Source organism: Apodemus sylvaticus, chromosome 16 (assembly GCF_947179515.1).
Source record: "Apodemus sylvaticus chromosome 16, mApoSyl1.1, whole genome shotgun sequence".
Lineage (NCBI taxonomy): Eukaryota > Metazoa > Chordata > Mammalia > Rodentia > Muridae > Apodemus > Apodemus sylvaticus.
In genome coordinates this window covers 4,124,636-4,142,382 of record NC_067487.1, presented here as the reverse complement: position 1 = coordinate 4,142,382, position 17,747 = coordinate 4,124,636, and the positions used below count along the sequence as shown (strand labels likewise).

The following is a 17,747-nucleotide window of genomic DNA, read 5'->3' as shown; positions in this document are numbered from 1 at the left end:
TGAAGTTAATGAAAGGTTCTCTCTTGCAGGGCCCTGGGTGTCTCGGTCACTGACTACACATTTGAGGACTGCCAGCTGGCTCTGGCAGAAGGACAACTTCGCTTGCCTGCTGACACCTGCCTGCTAGAGTTTGCCAGGCTTGTTAGGGGCCTCGGGTGAGTCGCCTGTAGCTCTGGAGCGTTCGTTAGAACTGAGTGCTGCTGAGCTTGCAGGGGATCTGCCAGGAAGTTCTTTCTCTGTTTACAATGTTGGGTTTCAAGTATCATCAGCAGGCCACATAGAAGGATCTTAAAAACCTTCTTGTTGGACACCACCTGTGTGTATGGGTGTTGGCCCTGTACACCAGCCTAGGAATATACCCAGGGGGCAGAGAGTTGGAGTCAGAAGCCCAGCATCTTGTAAACTGAGGATGTGCCAGGCTCAGAAACTAATGTGTTTGTTAAGAAACTTTAAAATATTTTGATGGGTCCCCAAATCTCAAAATAAGTCTCCTGTCTTAGTTTCTATGCTGTGATTTTTTTTTAGATTTATTTATTTTATGTATATGAGTATACTGTAGCTGTACAGATGGTTGTGAGCCATCATGTAGTTTTTGGGAATTGAACTCAGGACCTCTGTTTGCTCCGGCCCTGCTTGCTCTGGCCTAAAGATTTATTTATTATTATATGAAAGTACACTGTAGCTGTCTTCAGATGCACCAGAAGAGGGCGTCAGATCTCATTACGGATAGTTGTGAGCCACCATGTGGTTGCTGGGATTTGAACTCAGGACCTTCTGAAGAGCAGTCATTGCTCTTAACCGCTGTGCCATCTCTCCAGCCCTATGCTTTGATTCTATCAATAGACCTCTCCCTCATTTTTTATTTAGACTAAAACCAGAAAATCTTGAAAAAGATCTAGACAAATATTCAGAAAGCGCAAGGATGAAGAGAGGAGAGAAGATCAGGCTTCCAGAGTTTGCAGCCTACTTGGAAGTTCCTGTCTCAGATGCGCTGGAGGACATGTTCTCACTTTTTGACGAGGTGAGTCCACTGCGGAGCCCAGGACAAAACCTCTGGCTTGTGAATGTGTAAGTCATTCTGAGTGGATTGGATCCCACAGAGATGCTGGCCAGCCTGCTCTCCAAGTGCAGGCTTTGGTTTGCTTTCTGGCAAAGCTTCATGTTCAAGAATTAAATGGGGCTCTAGCAAATATATCTGGCAGTCATCTTCCAAGTATAGTTTTTTATATATGTAGATATTACCAAGTCAGCCTGGCATGAACCAGTTAGCTAGGGGTTCCCTGGGCATGCAAGCAACCAAGCCATCCGTCATCTGAATGTGTGTCTCTTTTGCAGAGTGGTGGTGGTGAGATTGACCTTCGTGAATATGTGGTTGCCTTGTCTGTGGTGTGCAGGCCATCCCAGACCTTAGCCACCATCCAGCTGGCATTCAAGGCAAGTGGATTCCTTGCGTGGTATTCGTGTATCTGTTACCCTTATTATCACTGTGACAAACACCTGGCAAAAGTATCTTAAAGGAGGGAAGGTTTATTGGAATGTGCTTTGAGGAGGTGACAGCCATAGTGGGTAAGTCATGAAGGGTAGGTTGTAGAGTGGCTGCTTGTGTTGCATTAGAGGTTAGAAAGCAAGAGATGAATGCCACTGTTCAGCTGGCTTCTTGCTTTCCACCCCCCCCCCCCTTTAATTCAGTCTGGAACCCCAACCTATGGGGTAGTACTATGTCATTCAAAGTGTATCTCCTTTGGTTAAACCTCTCTGGAAACACCATTAAAGTCATGTCCAGAAGTGTTTCCTAACCTGCATCTCCAAACTTCAAAATCTCCCCATTAAAAGTTCCAAAGATCTAAGAACTGTGTGACGGTTTGTATGTACTCGGCCCAGGGAGTGGCACTATTAGAAGGTGTGGCCCTGTTGGAGTAGGTGTGTCAGTGTGGGTGTGGGCTTTATGACCCTCACCTAGCTGCCTGGAAGCCAGAATTCTGTTAGCAGCCATCAGATGAGGATGTAGAACTCTTAGTTCCTCCTGTACCATGCCTGTCTGGACACTACCATGCTCCTACCTTGATGATAATGGGCTGAACCTCTGAACCTATAAGACAGCTACAATTAAATGCTGTCCTTATGAGAGCTGCTCGGTCATGGTGTCAGTTCACAGCAGTAAAACCCCAACTAAGACAAACTTAACAATTTTCTATATCAATTACCTTTGTCATTTTTGTAACCATATACCTAACAAAAAGCCACTTGAGGGACTGGAGAGATGGGTCAACATAAGAGCACTTGCTGCTCTTGCACAGGACCTGAGTTCAGTTCTCAGCACCCATGTCAGATGACTCACACCCACACCATGATTCCCTCTTCTGGTCTCTGTGGGCACCTGCTTGTTCACGGTGCACATACACATAAATAAATCTTAAGCCACTTAAGGAAGGAAGTATTTGTTTTGGTTTATAGTTTAAGGGACTACTGTCCTACATGGCAGAGAAAGCAGGCCTACAAGAATGTGAGGCAGACACAGCCAGAAAACAGCTAGAGGAATGCTGGTACTCAGCTAACCACAGCTCATGGGATGGCACTACCGCCTTCAGAGTGGGTCTTTCCTTCTTAGTCGGGATTCCCTGGGAGCACCCTCATAGATATGCTCAGAGGTATTAGGAGCCCCTGGTCTCTCATGATCTCCAAAAGCTCCTTTGCTTTCTTCTTACATGGTGTGCCTCTCCACAGTACTCCTAGGAAGTATCCCCAGCCCAAGGCCGCTTATGTGGGCCACTCCAGGAGAATACTATGGTGTTGACACTTGCTGGCTGGTTGGGAAAGCCTGCCTTTCTTGTATCTACACTGTGTTCTGCTCTGATGGCTTAATCCCACTTGGACCTTAAAGTCATCAAGCAGAATCTGTTGTGGCGGTGGAGTGTAATGGTGTCAAGCAGCACTTGGGTTCACTGGCCACACAAACAGCAGAACATGGTCCAAGCCTCTCACAGTTGCCTGGAAGAGCAAGTGGCCATGTCCCACTGCTCGGGCCAGCTATCACCCCTCGACTTCCACAGTACCTTACCTGCAGCTATCCCTGTCTGCTATCCCCAGGACATAATGGCCCTGGGAACTTAACAAGGCTGGGTGTTCCAGGACTTCCTGGAAAGATACATCTCTCCACCCAGTCTAAGAGCATAGGCAAACTAATGAAAGATTCCAGCAAGTCTAGGTTGGCAAAATAAATGAGTTTATTAGGTTCCTTGTGCAACACTGCAGTACTGTGTGGTAGGGTATAGATCCTCACACCACAGTTAGGGCCAAATGTCAAGATGTAAAACAGCTTTGTGACTGTGAGTAGGACCCAGTGATGGCTACTCCTAGGTACTCCTGGAGGTGAAATTAAACGCATGTTCCTGCCGCTTTGGGGTCTCTTGTTAGTATCACCCCTGTAGAAAAGTTTCACATAGGGCTTTGGGGATACCTCGTAGCATGGGGAAATGGGAAGACAACCTCATAGGCCAGTATGTGTGTCTTCTGTAACCCCTATTGTTCATTTTCTCATACAGTAAAGATTTCTGATTAGAAATGTAGACTTAATCCTTGCCTTCTTCAGAACCATAGCCTCACAACCCCAATGCATTGTGCACTTGATCACCAAATGATTCTGCAGTTTATCCATTGACCACTAGGTGGCATGAGAGGCATGCTGTTCTGCCTTCCTGGCTCTTGTTGCAAGAGCCCTGCAGACCCAGGTTTCCTCTGGCACACTGAGCCCTTCTACTACTTCCATCTCCAGCTGAGTCTCTGTTCAGTCTCCCTCTACTTGTTGCTTTTCTCCTACAGTTATAGCATCCAAGTCTCAACCAAGACATGTTTGTGCAATGTCCATAGGGACCTGCAGAGGTCAGTAGAGGCAGGGGCACAACTCTGCCCAGGACCTTAATCTACTTATAGTCACCACTTGCTCAAGGGTGCCAGTTGTTTAAACAAGATGGGGTCAGGAGCACTGGGGAAAATATACCAGGCCTGGCCAATACCAGGAGTGTCCCCAGTGTAACTCTTCACTGTCCCTTACAGATGTACGGATCTCCTGAGGATGGCAGCATAGATGAAGCCAACCTGTCCTGCATCCTCAAGACTGCACTGGGTGTAGCAGAATTAACAGTGACCGACTTGTTCCAGGCTATTGATCAAGAAGAGAAGGGAAGAATCACATTTGGTAAGTGAGGCAGAGGTGGGATGTTCTGGGCCCTCCAGCCCAGGAGGCCAGGGGACATCTGCACACACCAAGCTACCCCCTCCCCTCACATAGCACTGGATCCCCTGAAGAAGCTACAGGGGCTTCTGGCCTGGGTACCCTGTTGGGAGGACACCCACCCCAGCTCCATTGGAGCTGATCTTCTGAAGGTTCCATCACCAGATCCTTGGCACCCTACACTTGAGCCCTGGCCTGAGGAATGTCTATCTAGTCACTGCACCAGCATTGGGGTGATAACTTTCCCTTTCATCTTTCTGGGGTGAGGGGGGTGGTCTCTGACCAGTGGCTGGTAATGGGGCTCTCTCCATCTCAACAACCAGCTTCCTTGTCTTTGCAGATGACTTCTGTGGGTTTGCAGAAATGTACCCTGACTATGCGGAGGACTACTTGTACCCTGATCAGACACATTTTGACAGCTGTGCACAGACACCCCCGGCACCAACTCCCAATGGCTTCTGCATTGACTTTAGTCCTGAGAACTCAGACTTTGGGAGGAAGAATTTTTGTAAGAAAGCGGACTAGAATGGAAAATTCCAGAGGGATGAGGCCCCTCCCGTATCACCACCTGCCTCCAGTGGCCTGGAGTCTGTGTGTTGCGCCTTCTACCTTTCCCTGACTCTGTGTCTGCAGACCTGAGGTCCAAAAGACTTGTCATGTTATTGTTTTCTGTAAAGTCTGTCTCAGGGCCCAGCTGGGCATTTGCAGGGAAGCTATATGTGTGTCCCACCGGCCCATTGCAGGCAGGCGGGCGGGCAGGTGGGTGCTCGGGGCCTCCCTGTGGGGCAGGACTCCACAGGCTGAGTGGGCACAGGTATGGCTGTGTGCTCACCTAGAATATGCTGGTCTTGTGTTGGTGTCTTTCCCCTCTTTGTGTGTGCGGTGTGCACAATGCAGGACCTCTGTGCGCATGCCGCGCGTTCCCACCCTGGAACAGTCACCTTGTCCTAATTTCATGCCTCTGCCGTCTCTGGCTCACATGACGGGGCATCATCGGATTCTAAGTGTTTCTGTGTCCGTGCAGGAGCTCGTGACTCTTTTATAAACCTCACTTAGGTACTTTGAAAACATTCAACATTTTTTTAAAAAAGAAAGAAAATTGGTTTTCTACTTCATTTTTCACCTTAATGTAAGGATATTTATTTCCAGGCTTGCTTTTGATAGACTCTGAGACGTCCTGGTGGCCGCAGCTTAAAGGGCCTCTCTGCCCTCCTCCCATTTAGGTCATGGGACATTTCACCACAAAGACTGGCCCCGGGATCCTTTTCTGCTCTCCTTGAGCCTTGACTCTCCATCTTTTTTTTATAAACATTGCCAGTTTGGTATTTCAGTTTCAATATGACAAAGTCTACTTCATGTAACTAGTAAAAGCATTGAATGTGGGTAGAGTCAGCCAGAAGGAAAGAACTGGAAAGCGTCCCCTTATCTTCGTGCTGATTTTAGCCCTCTGAGCAGACTTACTAAGATGGCCGGGAGGCCCTGCCCAAAGCCCATCACCCTCTCTTTGCACCAGTTACCATGGTGACTTAGGAAAAGTAGCCACCGACTGAGCCACTCTGTGAGGGTGACAGCTGCAGGGGGCAGGTCATGGAGTTTGCTGTGCTTGGCCCTTCGTGAAATCAGGAAGGAACAGGGTCCAGGCTGTCACCTTTGGCATTACCTGGTTTCGTCTTCTTTAATGACAGACTTAGCGTAAAGCACAGAGACTGTAGGTTTAGTTTGTTTCCTAAGCTTTGTAATCTTGTTTTTTTACTCCTAAATTAGATTTTTTTTTCTATGTGGGGCATTGCTATAGGAAATGACCACCAGGCCAGTAAATGCAGGAAAAAGTGTTTTCTGAGTTTCTCAGAGGGAATGTTAGTGTGTGCTTTTCCCCAAGAGAAATCCATAAACAAAACCTGTCAACCTCAGTCACACAGCGCCACACTGCCGCAGGATGGGCAGGGAGATTGATTTCTGAGCTCTTAGCTGGTTAGGTATGAATGAAATGTGAACACAGCCTTTGTAGCTAACGGGTTGGTTTTATAACTGTAGAGTACAAATTTTCAGAAGAGAAAAGCCACTAAAAAAAGGCCAATGAAGGAGACTGGTGAACTAAGATGTCCCGAGGCTGGGGCTCTGCCCTGCCGCCATCTGCAAGTGACGGATTCCTGAGGAATGCCACTGGTCATGTTGAAGGAATCCTGAGCAGACCTGGGACGGATGTTCATCCTCCTGATGACTCTCGATAGTAACCTTGGTCCGCGCATCAAAACTGTGAATGTACATAGCGGGCAGGGGAAGGGGCAGTGCCCGCCCTGCCTGCAGGCTCCTTTGGGGTGCGGGCTTCAGGTTTTCAGTGGAATAAACACAACACAACATAAAGTTTCACAGGCTTCAGTGTGTTTTGTTAAAAGCTTCACTTTGTAGAAAGACAGCAGATGTTTCATAGCCTGGTAGGAAAGTCCATGGAGATGAGTCCATCCTTTAGGCTTGGAAGGCACAAGAGCTGTGTAGGGAAACTCTCCTGGCAGTGTTGGCACCTGGAGCTTTGCTGTCACTCATGGGACACCCTACGACCCCTTGCATTCGGTCTGCTGGTTCTGTAGTTTTCCTGTGTGATGCATACGTCACTCTTAAGCACATTTGTTAGCTGAGCCATCCTTTGAAACCTGTATAAGAGATGGAGAAGAAGTAAAACAACAGGCAAAGGATTACACCCTTCAAAAGGTATGAGGAGGACTGAGGAGAGAACCCAGTGGGTAAATGCTTGCTGCAGGAACCTGTGGACCAGAGTTGGTCTCCAGAACCTACAAAAATAAAAGTGCAGTTAGGTAAGTGAGCTGTAACACAAGGCTGGGGAAGACAGTGAGGGACCCCTGGGGCACTGGCAGCCTAGCCTAGGCAGCCACTTCCAAGTCGGTGAGAGACTCGGTCTCAAAAAACGGGCTGGATGGTGCCTGAGTAAAAAGAACTTAGGTAGCCCCAGGTACACACACACACACACACACACACACACATGAAAATCAAGATACTATAGCAACTAGCCTCAAGGAATAAATAACGTTGATGTTCACCAGAACAGTAGTACATCTGGTTGGACCCCATGTAGTTAGAAAGTATGTTCTAACCTAATACCATTTCAGAAAGTTTTTCTTTCCACCATGTTTTTGTTTTTTAGATTTATTTTTTCTTATGAGTACATTGTAGCTGTCTTCAGACACACCAGAAGAAGGCACTGGATCCCATTACAGATGGTTGTGAGCCATCATGTGGTTGCTGGGAATTGAACTCAGGACCTCTAGAAAGGCAGTCAGCGCTCTTAACCACTGAGCCATCTCTCCACCTCCCATGTATTTTAAGATTTAAGTTTTCTTTTAATCAGTTTTAATTATGTGTATGTGTACACGAATGCAGGTGCCCTTGCAGGTCAGATCAAAGGTATCAGATATCTACAGCTGAAGGTGGTTGTGAGCTGCCCATGTGGTTGTTGGGAATCAAGCTTGAGTCTTACAGAATAGCATCAAGTGTTGCTTACTGCTGAATCTCCATCCCTCTTCTTTGTACTTTTTATGAACTTGTCACTTTTTAAATGAACATCAACTCCAAAACTAAATTTAAAATTTTTTTTAAATTTATTTTTACTTATTTTGAAACTGGGTCTCACAGCTCTGACCAGCTTAGAACTCACTATATAGACTAAGCTAATCTTAAACTCAAGAGATCTGCCTGCTCTGCCTCCAAGTGCTGGGATTAAAGGTATGTATATCTGGCTTGTTTACAAAATTTTAAAGGTTCTAACCAAGACATGAGTTATATTCCTTTCATGCAGAACTGGTCTAGGAAGTTGTCACTTGGAATCATCTGGCCACAGGAGATATTTTAGCTCCAAGCACAGACTGGCCACACACATGTAGCAGAACAGCCAGGTGAGCAACAGGTTCAAATGTTGGAGCCCCGTGCTTGTCAGACTGGATATGTCTCTGCTGCTCTGATCATCCAGCTCTGCCACACTAGAGTTGGAACCAACCTGCAAGAAGCCAGTCCAGAGGTCTTTCTGAAAGCTGCCTGTCCTGGAGATTCCATATGAAACCAGGGGAGGGAGGTCAGCACCTACCACTTGGAGCCCACACATACCCACAGAGTATAGGCATCCTCTTGCATGGTGCTGAAGTCATTAACACAAAGTTGTACCTTCTCCCAGAAAGGTGGAGCCCACCAGCCTTCTCTCCACCATAAGATGAGCTGAGTTTGGTCAAGAGCCCATCTAAACATTTTCTTTCGGAAAAACTGAGTTTCAAAGTTCACTGCTCGCCACTCTTAATGTTCTCCGTATAAAATGATAGGGGTTCCTGAGAAATGGGAAGAATGAGTAACCATTTAACCAGCTGGTATGCAAGTTCACACGCAAGCATGCACACAAGCTCACATGCACACAGGTTTGCACATACCCAGCCAAGCAAGCACACAATCTTGTGGCTTCTCTGCCACTGTTCTGTGTCTCACTGTATGATGGAAATATGTGTTTACAAGATTTTTCCGATACTTATTTATGCTTCCCTGATCCCAGATATGGCAGCACCCTAGACCCAGTGTTAATTACAAGAAGCACATGGAGAATCACTGGCTCCAAAGGCAGTGACACCACCACCACCACCACCACCCTGCCGCCCATCCTATCCAGTCTCATGACAATAGTCCCTTCCCATCCATCTTTAGGACCAGCCACCCCATCTGATATAGTCATGTCTCTCTTATACCTTGACTCAGGAGAAGCAGCCCCAGGGCTGACAGCTATTTAAGTTGGTGCAGCATGTCTTGTGATCCCAGGTAGAAACCTCTGGTCTTAGGAATGAGGCTCTTAGAGCAAAATCTATCAGCCTGAAAGGAGAAGCAGAATCTCTAGATGGGCCTGTAAATCTGCCAAGGCCAAGTTACACAGTAACAAATACTGACAGAGGAGAGTAGAGGTCAGCAACAGAAGACTTCCCGTTTCTTTGTTTCTGAGATCATGATTTAATTACAATGTTTCTCCTTTTCCTTTCTTTCCTCAAAATCCTCCCATGTACCCCTGCCCACTGTTACTGTCACTGTGTCCCAGGCTGACAGGCCAGCCCCCTCCAGAGAAACCTAATAGATGGCAGGGAAGAAAGAGGTCTATACTCTGTTCGTATTTGTCAGTTGTCCTTTGGCCTTGCTGGGCACAATGGTCACCTGACCAGAGGCAGGAGTACAGTTGGGTGGAGAAGGACCTTGAAAAGGTTAAGGGAGCATTTAGAACAGTGGCACAGCCCCCAGGCCTTCACCAGGTGTGACTGAGCCACTGCTAATTCCTGTTACAGATGCTTTTTCCAGTCATGGTTAGCAAGGTGCACTAGTCCTCAGTTAGGCACCATTCTCTCTGGAGGAGATTTCAGACCAAAATGTCAGGTCCACCTCTAATGTCAAAGTCCAGCCCTGTGTCCTTCCAGGCTGCGTTCGCTGTGTAGTACATTGTCTAGCCATGGGTGGGAGATAGACAGTAATGAATGCGGCTCACTGCACTCTGGCAGTGCTAGCAGGAAATCCCAGAAGCCAAATCTGTATCTGGGGTGCATATCAATCAAGAGACCTTTGCAGTCATGGAAAGGTCCAGAGAGATTAGCCTGCCCTGGGGAGCCGGCAGGTCCTTCCCAAGAGTGTTGCCAGCTCAGGCCTGGGAATTGAAGGACAACCCTGTCCAGGATAGGTAGTTGCTGACCAGTTTTGCTGCTGATCCACATTTGGTCCCAACCGCTCCTTTCCAACCAGTGGAAAGAGACAAGCTCACACCTTACCATGTCACACCTGAGAAGGCCCTACTGGGTGATGCCTGAGGGAAAAGGGGGGAACTGGAGGTTAGCAATGAGCAGAACAAGCAAGCATGGGCAGGAAATACAGAGAAAGGAAATGAGTAGCCCAAGAAACATGGTCAGATAGCCTTTCAGGAGCAGAAAAATATTTGACAAAATAATAGCCATAATTTCCCCCAAATCTATAAATGCAGACATAAAAGTAGCAGCTCAGTGAGCACCAAATCGAACAAATACCAAGCAAGCTAGACCAGGGAAAAGGTGCTTGCCACCAAGCCTGATGACCTGAGTTTGACCCGCAGCAACACACACACACACACACACACACACACAAATGTAATAAAAAGTGTAAAAGGAAAATGTAAAAGCATCTACAAGAAATGTGTGTGCTTCCAGGGTGCAAAGCGTGCCCAGGTGACTGCTGAGTGCCCACTGGTTAGTGATGGACGGCTTTCCGCCCAGGGTCAGCCAACTCCTCAAGGAATGACCGCTGACTTCTCAGCAGTAGTTCACTTCTCAATTAGAACCAAATTCTCAGTGACTAGCAGCCAAGTTTTCAGTGATGACAGCCAAACTCTCAGTGACAACCAATTTCTCAAGGACCAGAACCTTCTTAGTAACTGCCAACTTCTCAGTAGCAGTCAAGTTTTTGGCGACTGCTGACTGACAGTTGTCAGCGCCTTGATGGCCACCAACTACTCAGTGGCCTATGACTATGCCAGCTAGAGACTGGTGATATCCTAAAGATGAAAAATGCAAGTCTGGAATTCTGTGCTTAAAAATATCTTTCTATTAATTTGGCTTTCTAAAGTCAAGCAAAATAAAGACATTTTTAGTAAGCAAAAGTTGAGCCAATTCATCATTGCCAACAGTAATACAAGAATACCACAGAGGCTAAGTATTATCCAAAGGTACATAGTTGAAAACTGTATTACAGCCAAGAGTGGTGACATATGCCTGTAATCTTAGCACTTGGGACACAGAGACAGTCTCTGAGTTCAAGGCCAACCTGACCTACAGAGTGAATTACAGGATAGAACATACAAAAACCAGGCGGTGGTGGCACATGCCTATAATCCCAGCACTTGGGAGGCAGAGGCAGGCAGATTTCTGAGTTCAAGGCCAGCCTGGTCTACAGAGTGAGTTCCAGGACAGCCAGGGCTACACAAAGAAACCCTGTCTTCAAAAAAACAATAAAACAATAAAACAAAAAACAAAACAAAACAAAAGAACATACAAAAGTTCTATCTCAAACAAAAAAACAACACAGCAAAAGGAGGAAAGGAAAAGAAATGTGTATAGCAAGTCTTCCAAAGGAAACAAGACCATAGTTACTATAATCATGAGTTTTATCCAAACTAGGCAAGACAGGAGGAAGAGTGAGAAGGAAGGTAAAACAAATGTAATATAGCCAGGTGATAAATTTAAACTTCATCTTGGCAGTATTTCCAGTAAACTCAGACTAAAACTCCCAATGGCAATTGTTAGGCTGAATGACAAGGAAAATAGTGGAGGATGTGCAGGGCAAGCATAGACTGAAGGTAAAAGGATGGTGATGCAGCACTGAAGGCTGAAGTGAGCATGGAGATGTAGCACTGCAGGCCAATGATGTGAGGATGGAGATGCAGCACTGCAGGCTGATGTGAGTATGGACATGCAGCACTGCAGGCTGATGTGAGAGGATGGACATGCAGCACTGCAGGCTGATGATGTGAGGATGGGCATGCAGCACTGCAGGCTGATGTGAGAGGATGGACATGCAGCACTGCAGGCTGATGATGTGAGGATGGACATGCAGCACTTCAGGCTGATGATGTGAGGATGGACATGCAGCACTGCAGGCTGATGATGTGAGGATGGGCATCAGCACTGCAGGCTGATGTGAGGATGGGCATGCAGCACTGCAGGCTGATGATGTGAGGATGGGCATCAGCACTGCAGGCTGATGTGAGGATGGGCATGCAGCACTGCAGGCTGATGATGTGAGGATGGGCATCAGCACTGCAGGCTGATGTGAGAGGATGGACATGCAGCACTGCAGGCTGATGTGAGAGGATGGACATGCAGCACTGCAGGCTGATGATGTGAGGATGGGCATGCAGCACTGCAGGCTGATGTGAGGATGGGCATGCAGCACTGCAGGCTGATGATGTGAGGATGGGCATGCAGCACTGCAGGCTGATGTGAGGATAGACATGCAGCACTGCAGGCTGATGATGTGAGGATGGACATGCAGCACTGCAGGCTGATGATGTGAGGATGGGCATGCAGCACTGCAGGCTGATGTGAGAGGATGGACATGCAGCACTGCAGGCTGATGTGAGAGGATAGACATGCAGCACTGCAGGCTGATGATGTGAGGATGGGCATGCAGCACTGAAGGCTGATGATGTGAGGATGGACATGCAGCACTGCAGGCTGATGTGAGGATGGGCATGCAGCACTGCAGGCTGATGATGTGAGGATGGGCATGCAGCACTGCAGGCTGATGTGAGGATGGACATGCAGCACTGCAGGCTGATGATGTGAGGATGGGCATGCAGCACTGCAGGCTGATGTGAGAGGATAGACATGCAGCACTGCAGGCTGATGTGACCAAATATGGGGCAGGTTGTAAAGTTGCCTTGTGCTGGTAGACTTTGAAACAAGAACTTTCAGGTAAAAAAAAAAAAAAGACATTTCATGAGAATAACAGTTTCTTCCTCAAGATACAGAAATCCTCAAGACTGTGCACCTGATAATGCAGAGTTAGGTAAGTAGCATCAAGCAGTCACACATGTCAAGCAGGCAACACATTGGTGAACATAGAATTGTCCGAAGACAATTCTTCGGAAATTGATCCCTTTCAGGCAGTGGATGTAATAATTATATAAAAATGTAAGTGACCATCTCTATCAAACTAGTGGAGCAGCATAGATCATGTTCTTGGCTCTAGAGCTAATTTCAGTAAGTTCCAAAGTGCTTGTGTCGAGGTATATTTCTCATCTACACGAAGCTGCCCACAGACAGAACTGAGCTCTGAAACCCATTCAGCAGCAAAGGATGCAAGCTATGTTCACTAAAAAGTTATGGCAAGGGCCTCAGAATAGTGAGCAGTGCCTACCTGTCCAATTTTGTGAAAGCCGGTTGAGCTGCTGGCTCATTACTAAGCTACAAAAAGTTGCTTCAGGTCAGAAAGAACAGGAGCTGAACCTGCCTCTTTAAAAGGAAGCCCAGGTCATTGGGATCTCAGGGGAACTCTGGTGGTTTTTCATTCCCAGTGAGGATATGTTAGCCCTGACATAAGTACTATTCAGGTCTCAATAAACAAACTGTAAAAAATATGAGATGAAAAAGTGACCAAGTTCTGGAAGCCAAAGAAAAGCTAAAGACTTCAGCAAGGATGTGACATCACACATATGTAACAGGGTGAATCTACAGTGTCTGGTGTTGAATTCCAAAGCAGGATACAAACAGGTAGGAAACTGGAACCTGTAACCAATAGAAACAGACCCAGAAATCACTCAGGTATTAGAAGTGGCAGATTGCTTGATAGTCATCACAACTGCATTTTACCATACAGAGAGCAAGCTGGAGGGAGATTGTTTGCTTAGGAGACATGTGGAAGATGTAAAAGACACAGATCTAACTCCTAGGATTAAAAATGTGCTACTTAGGAATAAGGGCAGATTAATATCTTGAAAAGAGTCAAATTAGAAACAAAATTAAGAGCCTTTGTGTGGTTTAGATGTCAGGGTAACTATGGATTCATAGAATGAATTTGGTAGTGTTCCTTCTGTTCGCATTTTGTGGAATAGTTTGAGGAGTATTGGCATTAGCTCTTCTTTGAAGGTCTGATAGAATTTTGCACTAAAGCCACCTGGCCTTGAGCTTCTTTCGGTTGAGAGTCTTTTAATGACTGCTTCTATTTCCTTAGGGATATGGGATTAGAACTTCAGACTAATTTCATTTATAAACATTGATGCAAAAATACTCAATAAAATTCTTGCAAACCAAATCCAATAACACATCAAAAACTTCATTCATCACGATAAAGTAGGCTTTATTCAGGGATATGGTATGGTTCAATATGCAAAAATCCATCAACATAATCCACTAACAAATTGAAGGACAAAAATCACATGATCATCTCATTAGATGCTTAAGAAACTTTTGACAAAATCCAACACCCTTTCATGTTAAAAGTCTTAGAGAGATCAGAGATACAAAACACATACCTAAATATAATAAAGTCAATAGACAGCAAGTCAATTGCCAACATATTTAATGGAAAGAAACTTAAAGCAATTCCATTAAAATCAGGGACAAAACAAAGCTGCCCACACTCCCATTTATTCAATATAGTTCTTAAAGAGCCAAAAGACAAAAAATAGGAGATCAAGGGAATAGAAATGGGAGAGAAAGAAATCAAGGTATCACTAACAATAAGTGATATAATAGTATGCATACGTGATCCCCACAATTCTATCAGAGAACTATTACTGATAAACAACTTCTGCAAAGTGGCTGGATATAAAATTAACTCAAAGAAATTACTAGAGCTCTCCTTTATACAAATGATAAACAAGCAGAGAAAGAACTTAGGGGAGGAAATACCCTTCACAATACCCACAAATAACATGAAATATCTAGGTGTAACTCTGAACAAGCAAGTAAAAGATCTGTATGACAAGAATTTCAAGACCCTAAAGAAAGAAACTGAAAAAGATACCAGAAGATGTAAAGATCCCATGCTCATGGTTGATAGGATTGACATAGTAAAACTAGCCATTTTACCAAAAGCAACCTACAGATTTAATGCAATTATCATCAAAATTCCAGCATAATTCCCTATACACTTTGAAATGGCAGTTCTCAACGTCATATGGAAAAACAAAAAGCCCAGGATAGCTAAAACAATCCTGAACAATAAAAGAACTTCTGGGGAAATCACCATCCCAGACTTGAAGTTGTACTACAGAGCAATAGTGATATAAACAAAAACAAAACCCTTCATACTATTGGTACTGAAACAGATAGGTTGATCAGTAGAATAGAATTGAAACCCAGAAATAAACCCACACATCTAGACACTTGATTTTTGACAAAGAAGCCAAAACCACATAATGAACAAAAAAGCATCTTCTACAAACAGTGCTTGTCTTACTAAATGTCTGCATGTAGAAGAATGCACATAAATCCATATGAATCACCCTGCACAAGACTCAAGTCCAAGTGGATCAAGAACCGCAACATAAAACTGGATACACTAATTCTAACAGAAGAGAAAATGGGAAATAGCCTCAAACACATTAGAACAGGAGACAATTTACTGAACAGAATATCAATAGCTCGGACACTAGAATCAATAATTAATAAATGAGACATCATGAAACTGAAAGGCTTCTGTAAGGAAAAGGACACTGTCAGTAGGACAAAATGGCAGCCTATAGATTGGGAAAGGATCTTCACTAACCCTACATCCAAGAGAGGGATGATATCCAAAATACATAAAGAACTCAAGAAGTTAAACTCTTAACAAACAAAATAACCCAATTAAAAAATGGTGCACAGAACTAAAGAGAATTCTCAACAGAGGAATCTTGAATGGCCAAGAAGCACTTAAAGAAATGTTCAACATCCTTAGTCACTAGGGAAATGCAACTCCAAACTACTCTGAGATTCTACCTTACACCAGTCAGAATGGCTAAGATCAAAAACTCAAGTGGCAGGACATGCTGGTGAGGATGTGCAGCAAGGGGAGCACTCCTCTATTGCTGGTAGGAATGCAAAATTGTACAACCACTCTGGAAATCAATCTAGCGGTTTCTCAGAAAATTAGAAATAGTTCTACCTGAAGACCCAGATATACTAGTCCTGGGCATAGACCCAAAAGATGCTCCACCATACCCTCAGGACACATGCTCCAGCAGCTTTATTCATAATAGTCTGAAACTGGAAACATCCCAGGTGTTCCTCAACTAAAGAATAGATGCAGAAAATGTGGTTCATTTACACCATGGAATACTATACAGCTATTAAAAACAAGGACATCATGAGTTTTGCAAGCAAATGGATGGAACTAGAAAATATCATCCTTAGTGAGGTAAACCAGACCCAAAGGACATACTTGCTATGTACTCACTTAAAAGTGGATATTAGCCATAAAGTACAGGATACCTATGATACACCCAAAGAAGGTAAAATAAGAAGGAAGCCCCAAGCAAAGATACTTGAATCACACTTAGAAGGGAGAACAAAACAGTCATAGGAAGCATAGGGAGGGAAAGAACTGAGTGGAAGAGAAGAGGGGAACGGGGAGGCAGGATCACGTGTAGGGAGAGACAGGAGAGAGGCCCAAAGGATCAGGAGAATAACTGGAAATCTGAACCTGCCTGGGGGAGGGAATATCTAGGAAGTTCCAGAGACCTGGGATAGGGGAGGCTCCCAGGAGTCAGTGTGGGTAGCCAGTAACCAAGATGCCTTACAGTAGAGGCATGGAACCTGAAGAGGCCACCTCCTGTAGCCAGGCAGGACCCCCAGTGGAAGGACAGGGACACCAACCTATCCACTAAACTTTTAATCCCGATTTTGTCCAATCTAAAAGAAATGCAGGGTAGAGCAAAGACAGAAAAAAATTCAACCGATATCTGGCTCAACTCAAAAACCATCCCATGGGCAAACATCAATCCCTGACATTATTAATGACATTCGGTTATGCTTGCAGACAGGAGCCTAGCATAACTGTCCTCTGAGAGGCTCTACCTTCCAGTGGACAGAAACATAAGCAGATACCTACAGACAAACATTAGACAGAGATTGGGTGCACTTATGCAAGAAATAGGGGAAGGATTGAAGGCCCAGGAGTAGATGGGAACTCTACAGGAAGACCAACAGATTCAACAAACCTGGACCCCTGAGAGCTCTCAGAATCTGAGCCACCAACCAAAGAACATACACGGGCAGGAATGAGGCTTTCCAGCACTTATGTAGCAGACAGGCAGCTCAATCTTCATGGCTGCCCTGTCTGGCCTCAATGAGAGAAGATGTGCCTAATCAGACAGAAACGTGATATGCCCGGAACGGGGATGGGGGTGGGGGGAAGGGTGGGGGAGGAGGTGGGAGTGGGGTGAAGGGGTGGGGGGGAGGGGATAGTAGAAGGGGAATCCCATCCTCGCAGAGGAGAAGGGAAGGGGGAATTAGGGGAGGGACTCAGTGAGGGAAGGACCAGGAGAGGGAGTATCATTTGGGATATAAGTAAATTAATTAATTAATTAAAAAGAAAAATAAATGTCATATCAAAAGAAATGAAATAAAGAAAAACAAAAACAGCAAATAACAAATAAAACAAGGTCATCCTATCTGTGAGATTCATGCCACTGAACTTATGTGCCAGCAGGTTTCCAGAGAAGGGAGCAAAATGACTGTCCAGGAGGTCATCTTTCCAACATGATGCAAACTCTAAACTGTCTAAGGAGAAGACAATAAGAACACAAAGGTAGCTCCTCCCAGGCTACAGCAATGTTCACAATTAACACCAAAGGGACAATACAGGAAATTCAGCCAGAAGAAGACACCCTTCCAAGGTGCACACAAGAGCTAGAGACAGAGACATCTGCAAAGCATGGGTTGGAGAGAAACTGCTGGTTGGTCAGGCTCTGCCTGGAAAAACCAGCTTACAACTCAGAGAAACAGACTTCTGGACCCAGGAAGCTAAGCAAACAACT

General features: G+C 45.3%; 1 protein-coding gene across 2 annotated transcripts in view; it reads left to right on the top strand.

The window, feature by feature from the left end:
- Window positions 1–6,595, top strand: part of Lpcat1 (lysophosphatidylcholine acyltransferase 1) — a 47,693-nt gene extending 41,098 nt beyond the window's left edge. For both annotated transcript variants that reach the window (XM_052159282.1, XM_052159283.1), the window contains 5 exons: window positions 30–155; window positions 868–1,021; window positions 1,336–1,434; window positions 4,054–4,195; window positions 4,572–6,595. In XM_052159282.1, coding sequence (XP_052015242.1) covers window positions 30–155; window positions 868–1,021; window positions 1,336–1,434; window positions 4,054–4,195; window positions 4,572–4,756 — 706 coding nt within the window. In that variant the 3' untranslated portion in view covers window positions 4,757–6,595. The remainder of the gene's footprint in view (window positions 1–29; window positions 156–867; window positions 1,022–1,335; window positions 1,435–4,053; window positions 4,196–4,571) is intronic.
- The last annotated feature ends 11,152 nt before the right edge of the window (window positions 6,596–17,747 follow it).